We start from the raw sequence: 26,829 nt of genomic DNA on the forward strand, positions 1-26,829 counted from the left end.
TGCTATAGCTAAGCTATGAAATCAAGTCTACCTTGAAAAAATAGTGCATGCGCCAAACCCTATCTACTACATCCCCACGAACTTTCTTTTCTCTTCTTCCTTGTTAGAATATTCTTGCTTTAATGTTTTTTATTGTTGTTGTTTGGTTGGTTGGTTGGTTAGGTTTCTTTGGGGGTATTTTGTTGTTGTTGTTCTGTTTGTTTTTTGTTTTCAGGTATTGAAATGTCTTCTGAAATTTTTCTCCCATACCTAAGCCCCAAGGATGACTTAGAGCTTGATAGCCATCTTCTTCCTGTTCTTTCATGAGTGATAATCCAAGGAGAAGGAAGGCAGATAAGGCATCGTGCAGAAGCCTTGGAGTAACGCATCATGGCAGATAAAAAGGGAACACAGAGGAAGATTAAAGCTGTCCACCACCCCTCTCCCTGAGGAGTGGGAAGAGGGCATCAGACTGTGTGGACAGCCGTGTAACCTTAAGGAAATGGTAAAGATGAAGATGTGAGCCACACAGTCCTGACATCAGCAAGACACTGAATCAATGCTTGAAGCCACATGCTTTGAGGATTCTGGAGCAGTAAATAAATGATGCCTTTATGATTCAAAGCCTCTGTTAAAAGCAGCCAAATATATCCTATGCACATATTGTCTCCTATAAAAAGAAATCACGCAAATGAAAGATGGTCTGACTGACTTACATAGGTTTTTTTCTTAGGTGCAAAGGCAAGACAGTTTGGTGTAGAGAAAAGAATTCTGTGTTCTGACTAGGTTTCTGCCAACTTGACACTAGCTAGAGCCATTTGGGAAGATATACTCTTAATTGAGAAACTGTCTACAGATAATTGCTCTATCGACAAATCTGTAGGGCATTTTCTTGATTACTGGTTGATGTGGGAGAACCTAGCCCAGAGCAGGCAGTGCCTCCCCTAAGTAGGTGGCCCTGGGGTATATAAGAAAGCAGGCTAAGCAAATCGCAGGGAGCAAGCCAGGAAGCAACATTCCTTTATGGCCTCTGCTTCGGTTCCTGACTCTCTAGCTTCCTGCTTGAGTTCCGAGCCTGACTATCCCCCAAGTGATAGAGTGTGTCCTGAGAGTTCTAAGAAGAAACACACACCCCCTCTCCAAGTTGCTTTGGTCAGGGTGCTTTATCACAGCAGTAGAAGCCAGTAAGAAGGAGACAGAGGTTCTGGCTTCTGGACTCATGACCGTGACCTGGTTATTTTCTCTGTGGTGCTCAGTTTCCTAAAGCTGGTAATGAAGAACATGCTAGAAACACACCCCCATCCTCTTCATGTGTCAAATCACATAGTTCTACCACACTGTCATTTAGGCATCGTAGCTGACTTATACTCAGTTAACACATCCTCTTTCAAAGATAGCAGTTCCCTTCCGCAGAGTCAAGGAGAGGTGAGGCAGAAAGCCAGGGCAGGGAGGTGGCTTCTTTGGGCTATTTTCTGCACATCTCCAACAGAGATTAATGTGTGCCCCTGAGTCAGCAAATCTCCCGCAGTGAAACAGAAAGTGCTCCCTCTGCACGTCTGAGCAACCTGGGCAGCTCAGCCCCAGAGAAGACAGTGTTCACCTCCAGTCTGTTGGTTGACACCTCCCACCCCAGGGGGAGGGGGCATGTCAAAGGGCACGACATTTCTAGAACCATTTATCTATGTCCCTTTCCTTCTTCTCCTATTAACATCTATGACATTTACCCTTTCTCCTCTAACATCTAAATCAACCATCTGCACAGTAAAAATAAGATCATCTGGGCTTGCTCAGCTTAAGATTTATAAGTAAAGATGGGTTTTATATCCACCAGCCTACACAGGACCATTTTAGCTGTGAAGTCATGAACTCCACATGGGACCCAAGTACTCCACCTAATGTGGTTGCTGAAAGAGAATTTGGAGGAGGCATTTGTTCCTTGCTGCTGTGGTATAGCAATAGTGACAGACATGACCTATGGGACATCTTTCGTGACCTGATGCAGGGTGGCAGTGTTGCTTCCCAACTCTCTGGAGGCATGTCCTGGGTAGACAGTCTATACCTCAAGGAAATACTGCAAAGCCCCACCATCTCCTGGCCTTTGTGACACAGCTGGCTGAGACTCCTAAACCAAGATGGTTTGTTCCTGATTCTAGCACTTGGCTAGAAGTCCAGCTCCTTCACTTTTAACTTACTAGATGATGCATTTTGCACAGAAGGTTAAGGTTATGCATGTCACAGCAAGTGCAAAGTTTCCATGGATGGTAGATCAAGGGAAAGGAGAAGCAATAGGTCAAGTTAGATATAACCAGTTTCAAATCCTAGCTTTCTCTCAAACTAGTTTAGACAAGTTACTTTAACATTTTAGAATCCACCTGTTCTCATCTATAAAGTGATAATGACAATATTTACCTTGCAAAAAGGATTAGAGGTGTCATGCATCAGATCCTTGTGCAGTGCTGATGCAAGGTGAGACCTTATCAAATCACAGCTTTAGGTCATGGTGGTGTGATTATTATAATTTGCTTTTAAATTAGAAGAAAGCTAACAGAGATTGTACAGGCACTGGGAAATCAGTGATCTCTTTAGTTTCCATTTCTTTAGCATACCTAGAAGAGATCTGTACATGATAAAATCAACCTTCCAACCTCATTAGCAGAAAGCAACCCACGCAAAGATGAGTAGCAATGAAGGGAGCACAGGGCCAGAAAACTTCATTAGGGAGTGGAATCCAGCATTCATCACTGAAGGTCTCCAAGCAACACTTCCTCATCTGGGGAGCTGGGGATTCATACTCTGATCATATCCCTGACAAATGAGAAGGACCAGTAAAACAGTTGAGAATCTGCAAACTACTGAACGTGATTCAGATGTATATCCATATTTTCATTCTGGTCAAGATGGTAAATAGACTATCAAAGGAAACACAAGAAGGAAGACCACCAGGGAATCATATGTCATCTTGCATAGCACAGAACAAAGAAAGGCCCTGGCATCTCTTTAGTCCATCCTGACAAAGAGTCACTGTATCCATTATAACCTTCTCCACCCCAGAGTGCAAACAAAACCACTCTGTGCCCATAAACTACCACTGGGGATTCCAATGATAGCCAGGGAGACTTCCCTAGAGTCAGATATATATTCTTTGTGCGTGTATGTGTGTGTGTGTATGTGTGTGTGTGTGTGTGTGTGTGTGTGTGTATGAGAGAGAGAGAGAGAGAGAGAGAGAGAGANAGAGAGAGAGAGAGAGAGAGAGAGAGAGAGAGAGAGAGGATAAATGGTATTGTGTGGTCTATATACTTGTTAGTGTAGGTGTATGTATATGTATGTGGGGGGGGTAAATGTGCACATGTGAATAGAGAATGTACTTGTCAATATAAGTATGTGCATGTGTTTGCATGTGCACAGACACATTTGATTGGAAGCCAGAAGCAAACATTAACTATCTTTCCTCTAGCACTCTCCACACATATATTGTTTTTCTCTCATTGAACCTCAAGTCCATTGATTTGGCTAGATGGCTGGCTGGCTGATGAACATCAGTGATCCACCTGTCTCCACCACTGCTCTCCTCCACTGCCAAGGTTACAGTTATAGGCTACCATTACCGAGTTTTACATGGGTTCTGAGTACCCAAATTCAGGTCTTCATGCTTATGCAGCAGGCATATTACTAACTGAACCATCCCCAGCCTCAGGTCTGTATCCATTTATAGCTTCTTGGGTGGTGCTAAGGGATAACCATGGCTGCCATCCAGCTCAGGATCTGGGTAGCCTTGCAAATGTTTAACATTGACCAGCTTTCCATTGCCTGTGGAATCAAGTTGCCACTGCCATACATGGCAGTCAGTAAGAGAGCCTTTAGCTCCCGTTCTATCCTAAGCAGTTATGTGGTCTACCCGATGATAAGCAAGAGCAGCTGAACAAAATAAATTGACCCCAGGAAGGCATGCATAAAAACAATCTAGTGCTAGACCTTTGGACATGGAGTGTTCCTCTCTAGTGCTAGACCTTTGGAGTGTCCCTCTCCACTAAGGAACTGGTATGCTAATTTTAAAGCTTAGAAAAATGTGTACCTTTTTATATTATATCATCATAAAGCAACTGTTCTGCCCTGACACTCAGAAATCATTTGTATATAAAATAATTAAAAGATAAATTTTCGTGAAATCAGAGTGATAAAATTGTCTCTGAGGTACTATGGTATGGTATGGTACTGTACTGTGCCATATTATACTGTACCATACTGTACCATACTGTGCCATACCATAATATGTCATACTGCACTGTACCATACTTACTGAGCCATACTATACTGTGCTGTAGTGTACTGTAACACAATGTACTGTCATACTGCACTGTGCCAAACTGAACTGGTCCATACTATACTGTACCATACCATACTGTACTGTACTATACTGTATTGTTCTTTATTCACATATGATCTCAATTTCTATCATGAGAATAAAACTCTCTGAATGCTAATATTGTACTGTATTTATGCCTTGTATTTCTATGAGCCAGAGATGCCACAGGCACATATTGATGTTCAATAGTTATTTTTTAATAAATAAACTAGGGGGTGGAGAGCTAGTTCAGTAGTTAAGAGTATTTGGTATTCTTCCACAGAACTGGATTTCTGTTCCCAGAACTTAAATTGGACAACTCATAACCACATGTAACTCCATCTCCAGGGGATCTGATGCTCTGTTCTGCCCTCTACAGGAATGGCACTCACATGTGCATATCTACTCACACAGAGTTAAAAATAAAATAACTTTTCTCAATGAGTAAAAGGTGAAGCATGGAGACATGTGCCTATAGTCTCAGTTTGGGGGAGGGAAAAGCAGAAGGGCCAGGGATTCAAGGTCATCCTTGCTTTATGGCAATTTTAAGAGACCCTGTAATGAAAACATTAAAAAAAAATTAAATAGAAGAAACAAAAGGGAATGGGATGGAACTCAGAATGGAACACATGCTTAAGATGCTCAAGTACTCAGGTTCATTGAATGGCAATGGCCAAAACCCTTTTGTAAACTTTTTAAATGTTTATTGTTTTCCTTTTATTAGCATGTATATTGGGACTGCATGCACATAAATGCACTATCTGCATTCTAGCTGCCCAGAAATCCCAGAAGGGGGTGTCTGATCCTGTAGAACTGGAGGTCCAGGTGATTGAAGCTGCTGGGAACTGAACCTAGGTTCAGCAGGAATTCTTACCAACTAAGCCATCCCTCCAGCACCCTCCCCACCCCACCTTTTAAAAATTAAAAAAAAAAGTAACAAACCAAGGGCTCAGTGGATAAAGTCTTTATTCTACAAGCATGTGGACCAGAGATCAGATCACCAGAAAGCATGTGGCAGCCATGTAGCCTTCAAGCCTAGTGCTTGGGAGACAGACATAGGAAGACTCCCAATTGGCCAGCTAGACAAGCCAGAATTGGTGAGCTCCAAGGTTTAGCAACAAGTTCTGCTTCAATAGATAACATGGAAAGAGAAAAAGAAAAACACCTCACATAAACCCTGAGCCTACAAAAGCATGGGCATGCACATTTATATGGGAGAGAGAGAGAGAGAGAGAGAGAGAGAGAGAGAGAGAGAGAGAGAGAGAGAGAGAGAGAGAGTCTTGAACACATAACCACATGCATCCATAAAAAATAAAAGAAATAGACAATTAAAAGAATAAAGGGGCAGGAACCAAGGAGAAGCCTGGGACAGGATCCTTCTAGTTTCTGTCTGTGCCTGGAGCTGATCCTGTGCCACAAGTCTCCATACCCAACTTCCTCCTGGAGAGAACTGGTCTTCCAGGAGTACTGACACAATGGCTTGCAAGAGGAACAAGCCACAGTCAAGAGACGGCAAGACAAGCTAACACCACAGATAACAAGATGATGAGAGACAAGGGCAAGAACATAAGCAACAGAAACCAAGGCTACTTAGCATCATCAGAACCCAATTCTCCCACCACAGTGAGCCCCGGATACCCCAACACACCAGAAAAGCAAGACTATGATTTAAAATCACATTTCATAATGATGATAGAGGACTTTAAGAAGGACATAAATAACTCCCTTAAAGAAATACAGAAGAACACAGGTAAACAGCTAGAAACCCTTAAAGATGAAACACAAAAATTACTTAAAGAATTACAGGAAAACACAACCACATAGTTGGAGGAAATGAACAAAACCATCCAAGATCTAAAAATGGAAATAGAAACAATAAAGAAATAACAAAGGGAGACAACCCTGGAGTTAGAAAACCTAGGAAAGAGATCAGGAGCCATAGATGCAAGCATCACCAACAGAATACAAGAGTTAGGAGAGATCTTACTACAAAAACCTATATTCAACAAAACTGGAAAATCTGGATGAAATGGACAATTTTCTAGACAGATACAAAATACTAAATTTAAGTCAGGATCAGATAAATCATCTAAACAATTCCATAACCCCTAAAGAAAAAGAAGCACTCATTGAAAGTCTCTCAACCAAAAAAGCCCAGGACCAGATGGGTTTAGTGCAGAATTTTATTAGACCTTCAAAGAATGTCTAATACCATAGTCTTCAAACTATTCCACAAAATAAAAACAGAAGGAACACTAACCAATTTGTTCTATGAAGCCACTGTTATGTTGTTATCAAAGCCTCACAACGACCCAACAAAGAAAGAACTTCAGACCAATTTTCTTATGAATATCAATGCAAAAATACTCAATAGAATTATCGCAAACTGAATCCAAGAACACATCAAAATGATCATCCATCAAGATCAAGTAGGCTTCATCACAGGGATGCAGGGATGGTTCAACATATGTAAATCTATCAATGTAATTCACTGCATAAACAAACTCAAAAAAAATGATAATTTCATTGGATGCTGAAAAAAAGCATTTGACAAAATTCAACATTCCTTCATGTTAAGTCTTGGAAAGATCAGGAATTCAAGGCCCATAATTAAACATAGTAAAAGCAATATACAGCAAACCTGTAGCCAACATCTAACTAAATGGAGAGAAACTTGAAGCGATCCCACTAAAATCAGGGACTAGGACAAGGCTGCCCACTCTCTCCCTATCTATTGAATATAATACTTGAAGTTCTAGCTAGAGCAATAAGACAAAATAAGGTCAAAGGAATACAAATTGGAAAGGAAGAAGTCAAAATATCACTATTTGCAGATGATATGATAGTATATTTAAGTGACCCCAAAACTCCACAAGAGAACTCCTACAGCTGACAAACTACTTCAGCAAAGTGCCAGATATAAAATTAATTCAAACAAATATGCTGGCTCCAGCAGCATATGTGGCAGAGGATGGCCTTATTGGACATCAGTGGGAGGAGCAGCCCTTGGGCTTAAGTGTGTGTGATACCCCAGTGTAGGTAATGCCAGGGCAGGAAGATGGGAGTGGGTGGGTGGGTGGGAGTGCACCCTCATAGAGACAGGGGGAGGAGGGTATGGGATAGGGGGCTTCCAAAGGGGAAACCTGGAAAAGGGAAAACATTCGAAATATAAATAAAGAAAATATCTAAGAAAAAGAAAAAGAAAAAAAAAGAAAGAAGGGAATGCTTCATTAATCAAGTGGATGCATTCTCCTCGTCTTAAAGGCAACCACCAAAGGATAAAAGCAAGGTTGAAACTTCATGCTACCAAAATGATCTTGAATCTGTACATGTGGGGACCACTAAAATATAATGTTCAAGAAAAACAGATAGCAAAAGAGCATCTTTAATTTTTCTGAACTGATTCATTTTTTTTTCCAAAAAGAAAATAAAATGACCTCTGAGTCAGAGATGGGTTGTTCTGTGTTTTTTTGGACCATTAGCTGAGAGTCAAGCTAGAGACTGAACTTATGAGAGTTTCTTGTTAAAATAATGGAAATTGGGGAGGAAAATCTCTGGAACACAGAGGCCTTTTCCAGCTGAGGTCAAGCAGCTTGCCCTTAAGAGTCTACGAGTTATCATTCGGCTGAAGGATATGTCCAAACTCAACGGAGCAAATCTTATGTCCTGAGTGTGGGTGGTTCACCACTACCAAGCAATCAAGCTAACAACAACGACAACAACTTCAGTTTAAAAAGCTGTAAAGATACCTGGAGCACCTGTAAGCTTGGGTCGTAAGCCTTCCAAGTTAACTGCATTAAATCTAGTACGGTTGAATTCAGTCCATCTGTACAGAAATCCTACTGAGTTGGCATCACCTGGCTGCAGGTTTTACAGGTGAGGAAATCAGAACACAAAGCAACTGAGTAACTTTTCTGAGGCTGCCCCACTAAGAGTCAGCAGTGACCCTTCAATCCCAAGCAGCCTGGCCCTGACATCCAGGCTGCCCCATGGTATCAGTGCAATCCAAATCCATGCACATGCTGGCAGGAGAGTGTCACGGCACAAACCAGGGCACTGAGTTGTTTAGAAAGCATCCATACTCTTGCTCCGCCTGCATCATCTCAGGCCTTCCAACATTAATGTCATTATCCTTACTTGTTCCTCAGGAAAACTGAGTTACAGGAGTTAGAGCTTGCCTAAGGTCACTGACTGATAACAACATAGTTACCAAATTCTCAAGGTCAATCTCCAGTGCTCAAGTTATTACCCAGTGTCGCATGATCCCATGTGGAGAGAAGGCTGCACAGGGCATGGCTTCTTTTCTGTAGTCTAAGATTAAGAAAAAAGCAGGATAGTACAGAAGAATTACCCCAGACTTCACAGTCAGGAAGTCCTGCCATCATGCCCTGCTTGGTACTTGCTATCTCTGTGGGCTTAGATAAAGCTCTCCAAATCTATTTCTACAGGTGACTAACCTACAAGGTGATGACTCCAAGACTCTCAGTCAGATTCACGTTTTCTTGATTGCATAGGAAGTGTTCTGGGCACCCAAGATGGGAATGGGTCTATGTGCCCTCCCCAGTTTGAGTCATAGTATCTTGGTAACATGGAGGGCAAAGTTGTACCATTGCAGTTTCTCTAGACCATAGCCACATTCACTCAGCTCCTGCCCAGAATTTTCCATGGGAGAAGTAGGAGCTGTCACAATACTGCATTTCTAATATTAAGGTTGCTGGGTATGTGGTGCCAGACACTGATGGGTATAAAACCATCATTGACATTGCCAGAATAAACAGGGACTTGGGTTTCAGTTGGGCACAGCACAAAAACAAGTTGATAACTTAGAAATGCCGAAGTCAGTTACAGATGTATTGGTTTCAGTTGGAAATTTTGTTCTTTTCCTTGCCTTTTCAAAAATCTACCACAGGAGCTGGGGAGATGGTTCAGCAGTTAAAAGCACTGGCTGCTCTTTCAGAGGACCCAGGTTTAATTCCCAGCACCCATATGGCAGCTCACAACCGTTTGTAGCTCCAGTTCCAGGGGATCTGATACTCACACAGATATGTGAAAGCATAACACCAATGCACATAAAAGTAAAAATTAATTAATTAATTAATTAAAACCTACTATTCAACATTTAAAGTTGGGTAGTGTGTATATGTGTGTGCAGGGCCACTCATGCGTTATCAAAAATTCTACTGGCTTTTAAAAGCTGAATAATACTCCAGCTTCTCAAATCATCTCTTTTTATATACTCAGTCTCCTTTGATTTCCTTGGTCACGCCTGATGGAGCTCTAATCATTCAAATGGCATCACAGATTAAGCATAAATGTATAAGACAAGATTTAATGGCCCAGAGACAAATCTTTTTGTTCAGCTAGTTAGGGAGGTTTGGTTGATGTTGTTTTGTTCATCTGGTGACAATTCTTCCTATTTCTTTATATACCCATTTCTTACTTTTTTTTCCTGATTTTGTGATAGTCTCACCAAATAGCACAATCTGTATTCAAGTTCACAATCTTCCTCCTACCACCCAAGTTCATCTCAGTTTTACTGAAACACAATCATGTCTACTAGTTTTTATATATTGTCTCCAGATCATTTGGATTACAGAATGGGATTTGAATACCTGTGACAGGGGCCATCTGGGCTTCAATAATGTTTGCTATCTCAGTCTTTTCAGAAATGGTTGTTACCTCCTTCTCCAAAGACAATTCCAATATTTATCCCTGACGTTATTAAACCTGTGTTTATTAAGACTTTCTTGTCTTGTGATGTATAATTTTTTAAAGAAACAAAACCTATTTTTCTCCAAGACTGTTTCACAGATACCAGCATCTTATAGACAAGAAATATGTATGTACCTATTTGTTGAATTAATGAATTTGGTGCCGGGCAGCTATTGAACTCCTGAGGGCCATACTTATTCTTTATCTTGAATGATAAACTGGATCATGGTAAGTTCTCAATAGCTTCATACATCTTGGGCTCTATTTGGACACTAAATGTAGCGGGTACATATGTTTTTCAGACCATTTGGTGATCAAGACAAACCCATGGCTTTATTATGATAAATTTCTTCTATTCCACACCATCTGTGCTCATCCTCTCTATAACTTCACAGAATCCTCTCTGCCTCGAGCCCTGATGGCTGAGGCTTGGATCTGGCAGTCCTGGTCTGCTAACTGACTTGCAAGCTGGTCCTCTATCCTTCAGATTACATCTGTGCTTCACACCATGGTACTTAACTGCCTACGGGGGCTCTGCATGTGGGTATGCTCAAGCCCACCAGTCATCCAAGCCACATGGGCACTCCGCCACTAACTCTTAGTACAAGAGGAGCTGGGAGCAGATGCTATTGGATTCTTGGAAGACATATAAAGAAGAAATGATGGACAAGACCTCTGGTGTACCCCTTCCAAAATGTATTATTACTTGGATACGGAAGATGGTTTAATAGGACAATAGTCTGTCATTCGAGAAAACAAGATTTGAGAATCGAAGAAAGCTATGAATCAAAAAGACTTGAAAAAAAAAACAAGCTATGATACTAGCTATGAAAGTTTGAGTTAATAAATTAATGTCCATAATATTACATCTTAATGGAAAAATGACTATAAAACTTATAACTTTGCAGGATGTCCAACAGTGACAAGCTATAAGTGTGTGTGTGTATGTGTGTGTGTGAATGTGTGTGTATGCTTATATGTGTATGTGTAAATATATACATATGCAAATATATACACATATATATTCTCCTTTACTTTCATATACTTGATGTCACAAGGAAAATAACCTTTGGAAGTTCCTACTTACCAAGCATTCCTTTCTTGGAACTGGACAGACACATGTCTTTCTCCGCACTTGGCAGAGCAAAGCTCACCACAAATACTTCCACTCCATCAGCCATCAAGGCCAAACCCAAGACAAAAAAGAGGGTCCACTGGAAGCGCCCATGGCCACACTCATCAATGATGGTCTCATATTGGTGAGCCAGCTGCTCCTCATCTTCCATCCTCTCAGCCATCAGGTCTGCCTGGCCCCCAAGGCCATCTGCTCTGGAGGGCGCCATCTTGGTCTGCTTGGACTTGACATCATCTGGATGAGGGATGCCTTGGTACTCGCCCTCATAGATCTCATCCTCCTCATCATGGCCTTCTGTAACATCACTCTGTGCATCTTCTTCCTGATTCTGCTCGTTGCTATGGTAGAAGCCATCACTGGGGGCATAGCCCTCATAGTTGCCCCGATACCTGTAGTCATCCATTCCTTGGTTCTGGGATTGTCTGGTAGCCACTCAAGCTATATCTCTTGCTCCGTGGTAAATATTTGAGCTGTTCCAATAACCATCATCTATTATATCATTGAAATGGTGAGTATGCCCATGAGACTTTTTCAATCAAAACACCTTTTCAACTTCTTTCTCAAATCAACCAAATTCATACAAAGACAACCTAAGTAGCTGTTTGTGCTGGTGTGTGTTAAATGTCTTTAGAAAGTGTCAAATGCTGGCCTGTTCTCCTTATATAACCCAGAGGCTTATGCTGGGAGTCACTAAAAATGGGTCCAGCTGCTATCTTTGACAAGGTCAGGGGAGTGCTTGGCAGCTCACTGGGTATGATGTTTGTCCTTCTCCTGAAGGTTATAGCCTGGGAATAGAGACAGAAAAGAGAATAGTTACAAAATTCTGAGATTCTGACATGATCTTTGAATTAAATGAATATATTTACTAATACCCATATTTCATGTGTAAGGTGAAGCATATTTTGGTTAGACATTTGAATTCACATTAGCTAAGTGAGGAATGAATTGGTAAGGCTGTTGAATGGAACCATGGGTAGAGAAGCTCTTTGAGCTTTGAAGAACCCGGTGAAGGTCAAAGATCAGATATTATACAGGAATGCAAAAGGAAGTGGTCAAGGGATTTTTCAGTACAAGGCTATTTTGTGTTACAGGTTTCCTTTGAACTTATCAAGCCTTTGCCAACCGTAGAACTATCCCATGGGTCAATTTCTCTTGTGAAAGTGCTTTTCCAGCTTCGATATGAAGTAACTGTATCAAAAATATAGAACACAGAAATAGCTTTCTCTGGGGTCCAGCTTGCTTTTGAGATCAGCACCGTAGTTCAAACGCTTCTAGGACCTTGTACTTGACTCAAATGGTCAAGAACGGGAGTGGAATATGAGACTCAGAGCCATAGCTCCCAGATTTTTATGGGAGCCCTAGGGCTTAGAAAGAGTCTGTCATGCATGAGAGTCGTGTTTCATGAGACTATAGTACTTAATGTATAAGACTATATACCAAGTATCCAGCCTGCAGGTCAATATTATTTCAGGCAATATCATTTTCCTACTTCCATTCTGGAAAACCAGGGACCAGTATTGTCTAGGACCAAAGCACTGTCTTATAACCCAGGTCTAATCACAGGCTCCCTCTCTTGATCCCAACACCCACGAGGTAGACTCCCTGCCCAAGCTACCTTCTAGAAAAGTGATCCTTTTCATGAATCATGACCCTTTGTTGTCGACTGACCGTTTCACAGAGGTTTCCTCAAACTGTCAGAGAGCACAGATATAGACATTATGGTTCATAACAGTAGCAAGATTACAGTTATAAAGTAGCAGTAAACGTAATGGTTTGGAGACACTACAACATGTAGGATCACAGCATAAGGAAGTTTGACAACTCCTGTTCTAGAATCTCAAGTCTCAGGAGATTTGAGCCATCACCGAATGATGCTTACCATGTACCCAAATGTGGACTGAAAATGAGCTGCATACAGAGAACTGGGAAGGGCAGGAAAGTCAGAAAAGGAGACAATGAGGGGAGGAAGAAAGAGTGCTCGGAGCATGCAAGAACACTTCATCTAATGAATGAAGCAAGTGTGGCTCAGAGTAGGTTAGTAACCCCACAAAGGTAGGGTTCACTGCAAGGCCCACAGTTCTTTATGGGCTACATCCTGAATGCCATCCTGGGTGACTGTCCCACTAGATCACACAGGAATCTTGAAAACACAGTCTCCAGAGCTCTCAGAAGGGCCAATGGGATATCAAAACCTGAGTTTCAACACAGCACCCTGGGTAGCCCCAAGGCTCCACCTCAGTGAACAGGCCCTGGGCAGTATAGGTTTGACGTCTCCCTCAGCTCTTCTCTACTCCACCTGTGCCCAGGAGCCAGCTTTTTCTGACTGAGGTAGATATTCAGATCTCTCATCAGAGCTGACAGAAACCTGTGCCTCAGTTCAACCCATCTGCCAACAAATTCAGAGCCATCAACCCTTGCTAAGCCTCCTACCACACATGGCGCCCACTGTCCTTTCCCGCTTTCAGTAGATGTTACTTCACAAAAGACCCCACACACTTGCCCTCGAAGCAGCTACTGGACTCCTCCCCTGCCCACACTCTAAATCTGAGCGCTCTGCCCCATACCTGCTACCTGGTTCTCCCCACCTTCACCCTTGGAGAGACTCCAGCTCTGGGAACTATCTAACTCCAAAAATACAATGCATTTTCTCACAGAAGGGTGATAGAAAGCACTGGCTCTCAATGCAGACATTATTGTGGGTGCAAGAAGTACATGCTGACAAGAGCCTGATATGGCTGTCTCCTGAGAGGCTCTGCCAGAGCCTGAAAAATACAAAGGCGGATGCTCGCAGCCCATCATTGAACTGATCATGGGGTCCCCAATGTAGGAGTTAGAGAAAGGACTGAAGGAGCTGAAGGGGTTTGCAACCCCATAGGAAGAACAACACTATGGAAGACTCAATGCCCCAGTGTAGGGGAATGCGAGGGCAGGGAGGCAGAAGTGGGTGGGTAGGTGGAGATACACCCCCATAGAAGCAGGAGGAGGGGGATGGGGCAAGGGGCTTGGGGGCAATAAGGAAAGGGATAACATGTGAAATGTAAATAAAATAAAATATTCAATAAAAGAAAAAGAAAAAAGAATGGAATTCTAGGACCTGTCTCTAAAAGACACCGAACTGCTGTGTGAAAATCAGACCTGGAAATATCATTTTTCATTAGCCCCTCCACCTACCTTGGGAACTCAGAGAAACAGCACTGAAAAAGCTATCAAGAAATACTAAGAAGAATGACTCTCACTCTGCTCTTGCAAAAACGTTCACCATCTCCACTAAATAGACTTCAATTGGACCAGGCTGGCCAGGATCGTGTCAGATTAATATTCTAAGTCAGCTTCCATTGCATGCATTTCAGAACCCTGGGAGAACAATAAATCACACAGGAACAGCATAAATGTTAGCAGGATGCTGTCGCATAGAGAAGGGATGCCAACTGCCTGAGATCTGTTCTGTGATTTCAATTCTGGAGGTCTCACAAACATGTCACGAGCCAGGAAGGAAAGATCTTCAATTCTGAAAGCATATGTGGGAAATACCACTTTGGGTAAAGATTCTGGGACTTTCTTTGAAAAAGAAAACAGGCCTTTGTCAAAACCAACCCCACTCGCCCAATCTGGTGTGAAGAATGGCTGTGAATGTCAAGTGCACCAAAGCACGGGGGCCTCCCTCTCAAGCTTTTTTTTTTTTTTTTTTTTTTAAGTATGTCTTGATGCTTCGATCTCATTGAGAAATGCCAAGTTATTTTTTTTTTTAACAGAACGTTGGAGAACACAACAGTTAGTCATTTGCAACACTGTGAGTTAAATTGCTTCCTTCATAAAAGATAAACTGAACCCTGGCCCTCAGGATCTCAGAGTGTAATCTCATTAAGAATAGAGCCTAAGACTGGAGAGGCTGATCAGTGGGTTAATGCTTGATGGGCAAGCATGAGAGCCTGAGTCAGATGCCCAGGAAGCACTTGGGCGATAGGAAACAGGGGACTTCTTGGTCTTGCTGGCCTCTAGCCTCACTGGAAAGTGAAAGCCTATGTGAGCTCCACTTTTACTGAGAGATCCTGCTTCAACAAAAGAAGTGTCTGTGTCAGAGGTAGCCAGAAAGAAAGGTATCCAATGACTTTTTCTAGCCTAGGCATTCATACACACACACACACACACACACACACACACACACACACACACACACACTAAAGTAGGACATTGGGGGAGCCTAATGTAACTGTGACCTGTGAAAAAGCAAATCTGGATTGAAGACAGGGAGACAGATATACATGGAGGGAAGATGATGTAGACATCTGGGGACAGTGTCATCTGCAAGATACAACAGGCTTGAGGCCACCAACAGTTGTGAAGTGGGCTGAGAACACTCTCCCTGATGGTTTTCAGAGAGAACCAAGCTGCTGACACCTTGGTTTAGGACTTCTAAGAGTCTCTGGAACTGGAACATGGCCAGTTTTGATCCAAAATATGTAGTATCCATTACTTAACCTTTTGAAAGAACAGAATTCATCTTGATAAGAGAGTGGACCCTACTTCTACAATTGAGTTCTTCTCCCTACCCTTACCATTCATTTCCCAGGATCCTTGGTGCTCAAAGCTCTGCATAAATGGACACACTTTAACCCCTTTCTCAAGAGGCTGAGCTATCATGGAAAAGTAATATTGAAACAACATAGATCATTGCTCGGTGATGAAACTTATATCTAGTTAATCTTCATTGTCAACTTGCATGGATTGATGATCCTTTAGGAGAGATATCTCTGGGAACATCTAAGGGCTTTACAAGACAGATTTAACTGATGAGGGCACCACCACTCCATGGACTGAAGTCCCAGGTATAATAAAACATCAGGTGCTCTGCTCCCTGACTAAAGATGCAATGGAGATTATGAAAATGAGCGGGAAGGGTGTGCAGAACCAAGATCTGGGAAGATCTTACCGGTGGGGATGTGAGCAACAAAATTCTGGGCTGGAGACAATGAAACAAAGGAGACACATGTGCCAGAAGACATGTGTGGAACATGCCTTGTAGGTGAGAAGATGAGGAGACTGAACCAGCCATGATTCCAAACAGCCAAAGGCTAGATTGCCAGCACTTCCAGACCTCTGTCATTTCTATGTGATTAGAACAAAGGATCTTCCTTACTGATTTGCTTTCTGGCATGGAAGTAGAATATATCTCAGACATATTCGTGTATGGGGGAACCCAAATTCAAATCCTGATTCTGCTATTTCTTGCTACCTGTGTAGAGGCTACAAATACCCTCTTGGAGCCTCAGTAGCCTCATTTGTTAATGGGTGTCATAAGTATAACACCCATACATAAAGTCGCCTTGAGGATTTGATGAGCCATCTGTGAACCTCAGTCACCACAGATTCTAGCCTGAAAAGGTCTAACAATACAAATCCCATCTTACTATCATCCATGTGATATAATGATTGTTATCTGAGTATTAGAGATTAAAATATATATCCAGAATCCCAGCTTGATCCCAGCTCTCTCCCCATGAGATCTGGACCCATCTGGGCTGGGCTAGCCAACCATTTGCAGAGAACAAACTGCCATTTAGATATTCATTGCAAACGACTATTTTTCTAAACCTCCTAGGACGATCCATTTGTTGTCTTTATTTAACTCTTACAGTGTTAGCCTGGCTATTTGGTTCAGAGTCATTGTGCCATAGACACTTGTTTAGAGCAAAGTTACAGGCAATACTGTAACCAAATGACGCAATTCTTCCCAGAAGTCTGAACACCATTAGTACTTGAACATATTCAATCAAGAGAGCAAAAGGGATTCCAAGGCAAATAAATTTGGTAAACGGTTCATCCTTTATTCGCTATTCTCTTTTGGTGACTCACGGTCAGATTGAAAGCTGTAAGAACTGAACAAAAACCTATTTAACACAACAGTGAGACACTACCACACAGCCACTAATATATCTGTAATCAGCAGACAGATGACAGAATGTGTGGGCTGGGAGGTGATGAACTTGAACCATTAGAAACCACTGGTGAGAGTGAGAAATGGCTCAACCTGTTTGGAAAATAGTTTGCCAGGTTCTTGAAATATTAAATATTATATTTAACAAAACCCCAGAAAGTTCAATCCAAAAAAAAAAAAAATGTACGCAAGACAAAGACATACGCTTACACAAAGACTTGCACATACATGTTCACAGCATCTACATCAACTCTAAAGTGGGGTTAACACAAATGCCCATGAGTCCATGAGCACATAAATGAATTGTCATGTGTCTGTGCAGTACAGTATGAGCTGTCATTAGGAAGGATCAAATTAGTGATACATACAACAGATTGGCCAGATACCCAGCTAGTTACAAAAGGCCACAGACTGTCTCATTCCATGTATATAAAACATCCAGGATAAGCAAGTCCACAATATAAGGGGTGGTCTAGGGCCATGGTAGGAGTGGATGTTAACTTCAAATGAACTTGACGGAATTGGGAAACAGAGAAGAAATGGCAGCATCCTTAAATTAGGTTACAATGGTGAATGTACAAGCTCAGTATACTCACTAAAAATCATTTAGTTGTGTGTCCAAGAGTAGATATATGACGTGGAAATATTGCTGTCATCTATACAGAGTACCTCTAAAGAGATACTCCTACTCAAAAGGAGTCTAATTTACTAAACTCTGTGTCTACAGCAGCCATAAGCCCCTTTCTCCTTGGAAATCTTGACAACATGTATGTATACAGGCTCTTATAAATAGTAAGTGCTGTTTTTATATTTTGAGTCTAGATTTGAGGGTCCATTTTGTTGTGCCTTCTAGAATCCACTTGTAGGAGCGAAGAGAACTCTTTATTGGAAAGGGCTAGCCTAGTCACCACTGGGGGAGAAAATGAAACGTGAAGTTTTCTCCAGGCTTAGTCAGGCTCTGGTAATATATCAAGGGCACAGACCTAACAGAAGACAATCCCTCAGGAAAGACATAGGAGCAAGCACAGAAGAGCTGAGACACTGGTGTCCTGCTTGACAGATGGCAGTAGTAGTTGTTCCTTTGGCTAAAATCAGCTATGATGAGAAATTCTCCCCGATCCATGAGGGCAAAGGAAGAACACAGTGGGTGCCCTGCATTTAGAGGGCTCATGTCCTCAGGTACCTCTGACTACTCAACAGGAATAGGATGGGGCATACAAGGAAACATCTGATCAAATGTTCCTTAACAAGCATATTCATGGTGGTGCAGTGTTGGTGCACGCCTTTAGTCCCAGCACCTATGAGTTCGAGACCACCCTGATCTACAGAGTGAGTCCTAGGATGGCCAGAAATACACAGAGAAACCTTATCTCAAAAACATGAAGAAAGAAGGAGGAGGAGGAAAAGGAGGAGGAGGAGGAGGAGATCATTGTCATCTATTCTACATGAACAGGACTGAGGTAAAGCGACAAGCTCAGATAGATACCAAAGAGATACTCATGTGTGTCCCTGTGACCTTAGATGATTCTGGAGTTCAGGACATACTGACCCCAAATATGGCACCTTGGCACGTGAACAATCAATAGATACCAGAAAGTCTCTCAGGCCTTCCCTTTCCCTATCTCCACCAAAGCCACTTCACAAAACCAATTCTCTGTCCTACTACAAAAGTAGGTCACAAAAATCTTCATTCCACCGGAGCCCACCCAAAATGCTCAGAGGAAAAGATTGTCCTTATCTATGAAGAGTGTAAATAAACAGGCCCTGTATTATTTTATTGATCCCACCCCTCCCCATCCGCCAGTCATACTTCACACAACTTCACTACAGACCTTCCTAATTTTTGTGCCATCATTGCTGAAGGTTCCTGTATCATACAGAACTATTATTATCTCTGTTCAATTTTTCTATTGTGGCTTGAATGTGAAATATCTCTGTAATCTCCTGTATTCTGATGTTTGGTCCCCAGGAAGTACTATTTTGGGAAGCAGTGTGGAGTTTCAGTATGTGGGACCTAGATAGAGGAAGTAGGTTACTCAGAGACGATCTGTGGGATATATTATCCCTATACGTAATGTGACAATTCATGTCACGTTCTGTTTCCTGGTCTACCATGATGTGAGTTTAGGGATTCCTCATTTTTTTTCCATCATCTTAACTGACTGAATGCTATAAGCCCGTGGTTCGCTACATTCCTAATGACCCATCATGGTGAACCACAAGCATAAAATTGTTTTTATAACTATAATTTTGCTACTGTTATGAATCATATTATAAATATCTATGTTTTCCAATGATCTTTGGTGATTCCTGCGAAACAAGTCATTCAACCCCAAAAGGGGCCATGACCCTCAGGTTGAGGATCACTGCTGTAAACTGTGAGCCCTTCACAGCTAAACGAAGATAGATCCTTCTTTGCTTGAGTTGTGTCTGTCAGATGCTTTGAACACAGTAATGAAAAGGTTAATAATACACTGTCTATATTGTCACATCATCACCCATCCATGAACCTATTAGTAGTTGAAACCTCCACCTCCCCTAAACTGTTTGTCATTGGGTTCCATCCTTATTGAGAAGTCAACACCAATGATAAATACTTGGAGATAGAGGAGCTATGAGAAAGGCCACTGTACAGAGGACTGAACTGCTGTCCTAAACTTGTCTTCAAGCCACTGTGGGATCCTGGGTCAATCACCTGACTTGTGAGGCACCAGCCTTTCATCTCTCCAGTGGGGACTGTACTGGATGGTTTCTGTGCAGCCATCTGCTCCAATGTCTTTTTGTGTATTTACACAAACACAGAATGTGCCATCCGAGAATTATGTAAGTTTTCTTATCTTAATATCTAGGATAGTGTCTCTTTCTAATTAAGAGCAATGTTCATAGACTAACAACTTTGATAGCTTGTAATTCTTGAACACTTATAATTGCTCAAGAAGACCCCTGGCATATGCAAATTTCAGTATTATCATATTATATGATCGTTATTAACATCTCATCCTTAACTGTGTATTTCTCTGCTGGAAATCTACGAAATGAGTCTAGGATAGGAAATTCAGTGTGTTTTACTTAGTTTTTGAGTCACCATCACCAAATGCATAGTCTTTGAGCATATCAGGTCTGTGAAAATATTTGCTCAACCAAGCAGGTTCACAGTTACTCACCAAAAGCAAATCAGAAAAGGCCAGTGAGCCAGGGGGGGCCCGCCTTGCTGTAAACAGACCCACTGGCTTAATACTGCTTAAATGGACACTTTCATTTTTAAAAGAAAAGCGAAATTAAAAGGCTGGAGCAATGAATGCCAAGGAAGCCACCACATCTTTCCTCAGATCCTTCAAAGGCTGGCAGCATCCTAGCCGAGCTTATGGGGACACAGCGGTCTAAGAGTGCTTGGCTGTTTGTCACCAAGTTTCCAAGCACAAAATAGGTTTCAATCACCTGGGGTATTTCTTTAAATATCACGTTTGTTTTTCCCACACAGGTCACACCAACTGCGGGTTGAAAGTAACAGGACTCACTGTTCTGGGTGGGAGTGGGAAAGCGCTCTTTGGAACTTCAGCAATCACTTCTGGGTTTTCCCCACGCGGGGTCATGCTAGTCCCCTAAGGTTCTAACCTTAGGGGTATGTCACCCTTCTTAGCTGGACTGCCCATCCCAGTTTCACTGCATTAGAACAGAAAGCTGGCTTCGTGTGAAAGACAACTGGGGTTAAGCAAGACCAAACTCCCCGATTACCCCCTGATTTATTTCCCAAGAATTTAAAACAAGCTCTTCTCAGTCAAGCCAGACTTAGTTTGAAGTTAGAGAATGTTTCCTGTTTTCTAAATGAAAAAGTGGAGCAACAACTGATGAAGAGTACTAATTATAGCATTGTTTACATAATAAATATTGAATTAACTTATATGCTAAAAAGAGACCAGGACAAATGGATGTATCTGGAGGATATCATCCTTAGTGAGGTAACCCAATCACAAAAGAAGTCAATAGATATGCACTCACTGATAAGTGGATATTAGCCCAGAAACTTAGAATACCCAAGATACATTTTGCAAAACACAAGAAAACCAAGAAGGAAGACCATCCTGTGGATACTTCATTCCTCCTTAGAATAAGGAACAAAATACCCATGAAAGGATATAAGTACAGAGACAAAATTTAGAGCTAAGATGAAAGGATGGACTGTCCAGAGACTATCCCATCCGGGGATCCATCCCATCATCAGTCACCAAACCCAGATACTAATGCACATGCCAGCAAGATTCTGCTGAAAGGACCCTGATATAGCAGCCTCTTGTGAGGCTACGCCAGTGCCTGGCAAACACAGAAGTGGATGCTCACAGTCAGCTCTTGGATGGAACACAGGTCCCTCAATGGAGGAGCTAGAGAAAGTACCCAAGGAGCTGAAGGGGACTGCAACGCTATAGGTGGAACAACAATATGAACTAACCAGTACTCCCTGAGCTCATGTCTCTAGCTGCATATGTAGCAGAAGATGGCCTAATCGGCCATCATTGGGAAGAGAGTCCCTTGGTTTTACAAACTTTATATGACCCAGCACAGGGGAATGCCAGGGCCAAGAAGTAGGAGTGGGTGGGTAGGGGAGCAGGGGCAGGGGGAGGGTATATTGAACTTTTGAGATAGCATTTGAAATTTAAATAAAGAAAATATCTAATTAAAAAAAGAAAAATATCTAATAAAAATGCCTTAGAACAGAAAAAAATAAAAAGAGGCCAGGAAAATAAACCTTTAAATAGTTACATAGTTAAATAATATGGTAATATAAATACTATGCTTTTGAAGGAGTTTTGTTTAGAAAACTGGGGAAATTAGAATCTATAGCATGAAAATCATGTATTCACCTTTTAGACTGATAATATCCATAGCATTATAGACATTCATAGATATATTTTATACTAATATCTCTGACACAATTGTCTTAATAAGACATAAGTATTCATTCCTTACACTATGAAATCTGTTAGTTCCCTTTTTGCCTGCATTCTATAGGCCCAACTGTTTTTCGCTGTGTGGTCTGCCCTGTCAGGAAAGCCTCTTGGTGCTGCTCAGATGCAGACTCCTGGACAAGAGTATCCTACCCCAGAAAGAGCACCAGAGTCTGCTCACTCCTTCAGCACTGAAGACCAGCCCCTGGCTGAAGCCTTCTTCCTCTGGAAGCAAATCATCCTATCTTTGTGATCCACAGGCAAAACTAGAGACAAACTGTCTTTACACACCTAGGTTCTTCCAGGAGCTGAGCCAGAAAGGAAGGAGACAGGAGCTGGTGCTCAGACTTATAGAGATGCCAAACCACTGTGATCAGACTTACAGAAGGAGGAATACGAGTTCCCCCAGAGGAGATAATACCAACAGTAAGGTTTCGGCCCACAGTACAACCTACAGATGGATCAGGACTCCTTGAGCAGTGTACCGTCGGTTCATCCAGAACAGAATTCTGCTGAACAGATGTCAGCAGAGCTAGCAACGCTAAGCAGCAGAAGCATGCTGAGAACCATGGGCCAGCAAGCCAGGCATCCCGCATCCCACAGCTTAGGAGACCTCTTCATCTCCTAAGATGGGCTGGGGAATGCAGACTAATAAAATCCACTTAGGGCCCATATGCAGTAGTGCACAGCTGTAACCCAGCACTTGGATAGTGAAGACCTGAGGACTATCATAAATTCAAGGGCTGCCTGAGATACATAGCAAGATCACAAAACCCTGTCTCAAAACTAAAATCCAATTTACAGGCATCTTGCCAGTCCCTCATCTCCTTGATTTGACTTTATAACATTTTTTTTCCCACAGCATTTCTTGCCTTGGAGTCAGTGTTGCATAGTCAATGATGTATAGAGCCCAGCTCTGGAAGTCAGAGCATATACTTGACCCCAGAAGCTTTGGTTTCTTCAAGTGTGAGATAAGAAGAATTTAACATCCGAGTTATTGCGCTGTTATGAAAGTAGCATTTTCACAAAGCTTGGTATAGTGTCCATGACCAGGAAGAAACTCAACTGTGAAAGCTCCAGCCCCTGTCTCTGTGTAAATACATACACCGCACAGAGAAAGGCCTTGGTCTGCATGTACCATTTATGTCTCAAAGCACAATGGAGCCAAAAGGACAGTGGGGATGTTAGCTTCGCCTCCACGCAAACACAAATCTATAGTCTTCTCCAGGAGAGCTTTTAGATTTGGGGTACCCCCACTCTGCTAGAGTCCTGAATCCCCATGTCACTTTGGTCTAAGGTACTCATATTCTTCCACAACCTCTTGAATCTCCTCTATGACCTTGAATCATAGGTACATATTCATATTTTGTTCCCCAAATGAATAATTATTAAGGTGAACATTTTGAGAGCAACGATGTTGCTCTTCATGGTGCCTAAGATGTCTTTATCCTATTAAACAGCATCAAATTACACAGAGAAAAAAAAAATGAGTCTCTATCTATTGGTTATTTGGTTCTTTTGGCAGTAAGGATCTTCTGAGGTGACAGCTCAGGTTTACCAGCTCCCTGCTGACTTTCTAACTGTCCTTTCTAGTGAAATGGGGACAAGCCTCATGCTCAGAAACTTTAAAAGGAACAGCAGCGGCTTACAGAAGGCATCGCGATACTGTTGTGTCTTTATTGACTTTGCTTTTACGGTTTACACAGTACATACAATAGTAATGTGCTTTCTTTCTTAAACGAAACCCATCTGGCTGGGACTTTATTCTTATTTGTGCGTGTGTGTGAGTGTGTATAGGAGTGTGCATGTGGTGTGTGTCTGTGTGTGAGTGTGTGTGTTGGTTGGTATATGTCATGTGGTGTCCAGACCAGAGGGTGTGGTGTGGGGGTTGTGAGCCAGAAGTAGACAATGGGCGTTTCCCTTCATCACACTTCAGTTTATTTTTTTGAGACAAAGAATCTTCCTAATGGTAAATTCACCGATTGGCTAGACTAGCTGCCAGTAAGCTCTGAGGGTCATCACCAGAGATACGAACAAGGGAAAGTATAAAGGAATATTTTCTGAACTGAGTAACTTGTCCTCTTACTTCAATTTTGCAACATTTGGATGCATATAACTTTACTTTTCCACCCCCTAGATGATACAACTAAAGCTCCAAGAGAGTGACTCTCTGGCCCTTAGCTAATGAATTCAGACATCAGCTTCAAACTCTCCTACAAGCAAGCTGCCTGCCTGACAGGTTCACCTCATCTCCTGCTGCTGCATGGACAGTTCCCAGTAACCAACAATAGATCAGAAAACACTGATTATACTTGGGCGTCTATCGACTGCCACTGGGAAGGCCAGCTTGTCACACAGCACCCTGTCCCTGGTCTGAAGGCAGGATTTCACCTTCTTCTCTTACTTCCTGTTACAAGTTTACCCCACAGAGAATGTCTGCTGTGTGACACAGGTGAGAACCCCCTGTATGATTGATCACTTAAGGGAGTGCATCTGCACCCAAAGCCAACCCTGAAGCTGACAGTGAGCTCAAGCAAATCCGGGTGATGTCAGAGTATCGGGTGAAGGAGTCCTCATGGTGGGTGAGTTTGGGAAGGATGCCGGAAGATACATGTGAAAGAAAAGATGCAAACAGGTTTGGGAAAGGTGGAGATAAGTAGGGAAGAACTTCAACAACAACAACAACAACAACAACAACAAAATCAGCTAATTGACCTCTCAAAGCCTGAAAGGGGGAACCAACACAGGTAAATTTAACAGTCGGAGGAGGAAGGGGACATATTTGGAAGTAGCAGATGCTGTTCCTGTTTCTTTTATCTGAGAGACAATTTTTCCTTAGAAAGAAAAGTAGAAGCTATTCCAGTAAAAGCCTCTGTTCCTATACTGATGCACATGAAGGCTCATAGGATGCAACGTGAGCTCCCCTCAGAAAACATTTATAATAGCCAGTCATATTTCCAGCAAACTTCGATCTCCTGGAGGAAGGAAGGGATATTATAACCTGCTGGGCACTTCAAACATGTTTTTTCTTCTTCTTCTTCCTAAAATAGAGCGGACTGAAAAAAAACAATTCTACAGGTAGAAAGCATGCTTCAAAAATAGAGAACAAATAAATACCTTAAGCCTCTAAGCAAATAACGAATCACTGCTGACCTTGGAGATTGCCTTTGCTCACCACAAAATGGGCCACAAAGGAGAGTTCAATGATTCCCTCCTTATGTGGCTGGCAGATATCGCCTGATGACACTACTAGCTTCTACATTGTGTCCCCAAGCCTAAGAAAGTCTAGCAACAATCACTCTACACTATTCTACTGGCATGTCTCTAATATACATCTTATCCCAATCACCCTAACACCACCAGGCTCTTCTTCCTCCAAACTGCTGGAAAATTTCTCTGAGTGGCCTCCCAAGACTTTCAAAACACTTTATTTGGCCTAAGTTATCCTTCACTGAACAACTCTAAACTCTCCTTCACACCCCAGCTCTCAGCCTCACTTCCCTCTTTCTATAGCCCCTCCCTGGACAAACGCCCTTACTCCTATCCCATCGTTGCTCTCCTCATCTATTCTGTCGAACACTGAAAGTTACATGGAGATCCTGTGTCAGGTTCTAGGGACATCCAGGAGAATGTAACAGGCTCCCACTGTCCCATACCTTGATGGACAGTAGGTATACATTTTACTAAACACAAAATCAGCATCCTGTCTGTAAGGGAAAGAACTTCTCACCAAAGACATCATCATCTGGGTCACTGGAGCTTTTGGATGAATATTTGAAAGTAAATAGACAGAGCTGCCAATAAGCCTAGATTACTTTTTCAATATGGGGAATAGGCTGAAAATTGGGATCTCTACTTAAAAGGATCAAGGAGGGCTGGAGATGTGGCTCAGTGGTTAAGATGGATAGCTGATCTCCCACAAGACCCAGGTTGGATTCTCAGTACCCACATAGAAGATTGAAATAATCAAAGAATCTAATTCCTTCTTCTGGACTCTTTGAGTACTGCAATCACACAATGTACAGATATGCATATAGACGAAATGTTTATAGACATAAAATAAAAATAAAGGGAAATTTTTGAAAGGCTCAAGGGACTTTATGGATACAGCTCTACAGATCTAAGAAGGAAGCCTGAGAGACTAATAAAGATATCAAGGTAGATATTTGGACTATTCTTCCCCCCACATATCCCAAAGGCAAGTCTTTGATGAGAGCTAGCAAGCCACAAGACCCACTTCATATGTCTTGACTTGCCTCTGTCTTCATACACTTTTCTTTTTTTTTTTTTAAAGGAACCTACCTTTGGCTAGAAACTAGCCTTTCCATTGTCCTGTCCTAAAGATGCCCCATCTTCTAGGACTGCCTTAAGTGGGTGCCTTGTGCATCTCAGACCCACTGAACATCACTCTCTGCTGGTTAGGGTTCCCTGGTCTCTGTTGTCTAGCTATGCTTAGTCAGCGAGCCTACAACTTCCTGGGACCAGGCCTTTGAAAATCTCCTTACTTTTCTCAATGAGGAAATTATAAATAAAGGCTTCACAGCTGATCCTGCAGTCCCATCTATTTCCCTGAAATGATGTTTTTAAACTCATTTCAATACATCACAATCCCTACTTCCATCTCTTAATTATCCCCAGTTGACTAACTCCTAAGTGATATGGGCCCCACGACTCTCCTCTGCCCTGACACACACCTTCTACTACTCCAGTGTACTACTTCTGTGCAATTAGTCTCCCTCTCCCTCTCCCTCCCCCTCCCCCTCCCCTTCCCCTCCCCCTCCCC

General features: G+C 42.2%; 1 protein-coding gene across 8 annotated transcripts in view; it reads right to left on the bottom strand.

Annotated features, from left to right (window-relative positions):
- Positions 1 to 26,829, bottom strand: part of Sv2b (synaptic vesicle glycoprotein 2B) — a 174,085-nt gene that overhangs the window by 55,536 nt on the left and 91,720 nt on the right. For 7 of the 8 annotated variants that reach the window (XM_021196594.1, XM_029540333.1, XM_021196584.2 and 4 more), the window contains exon 2: positions 11,121 to 11,953. In XM_021196594.1, coding sequence (XP_021052253.1) covers positions 11,121 to 11,571 — 451 coding nt within the window. In that variant the 5' untranslated portion in view covers positions 11,572 to 11,953. Of the gene's footprint in view, positions 1 to 11,120; positions 11,954 to 12,783; positions 12,860 to 26,829 lie in introns of all 8 variants that reach the window. The other variant, XM_029540326.1, reaches the window with a different exon arrangement.

Source organism: Mus pahari, chromosome 1 (assembly GCF_900095145.1).
Source record: "Mus pahari chromosome 1, PAHARI_EIJ_v1.1, whole genome shotgun sequence".
NCBI lineage: Eukaryota > Metazoa > Chordata > Mammalia > Rodentia > Muridae > Mus > Mus pahari.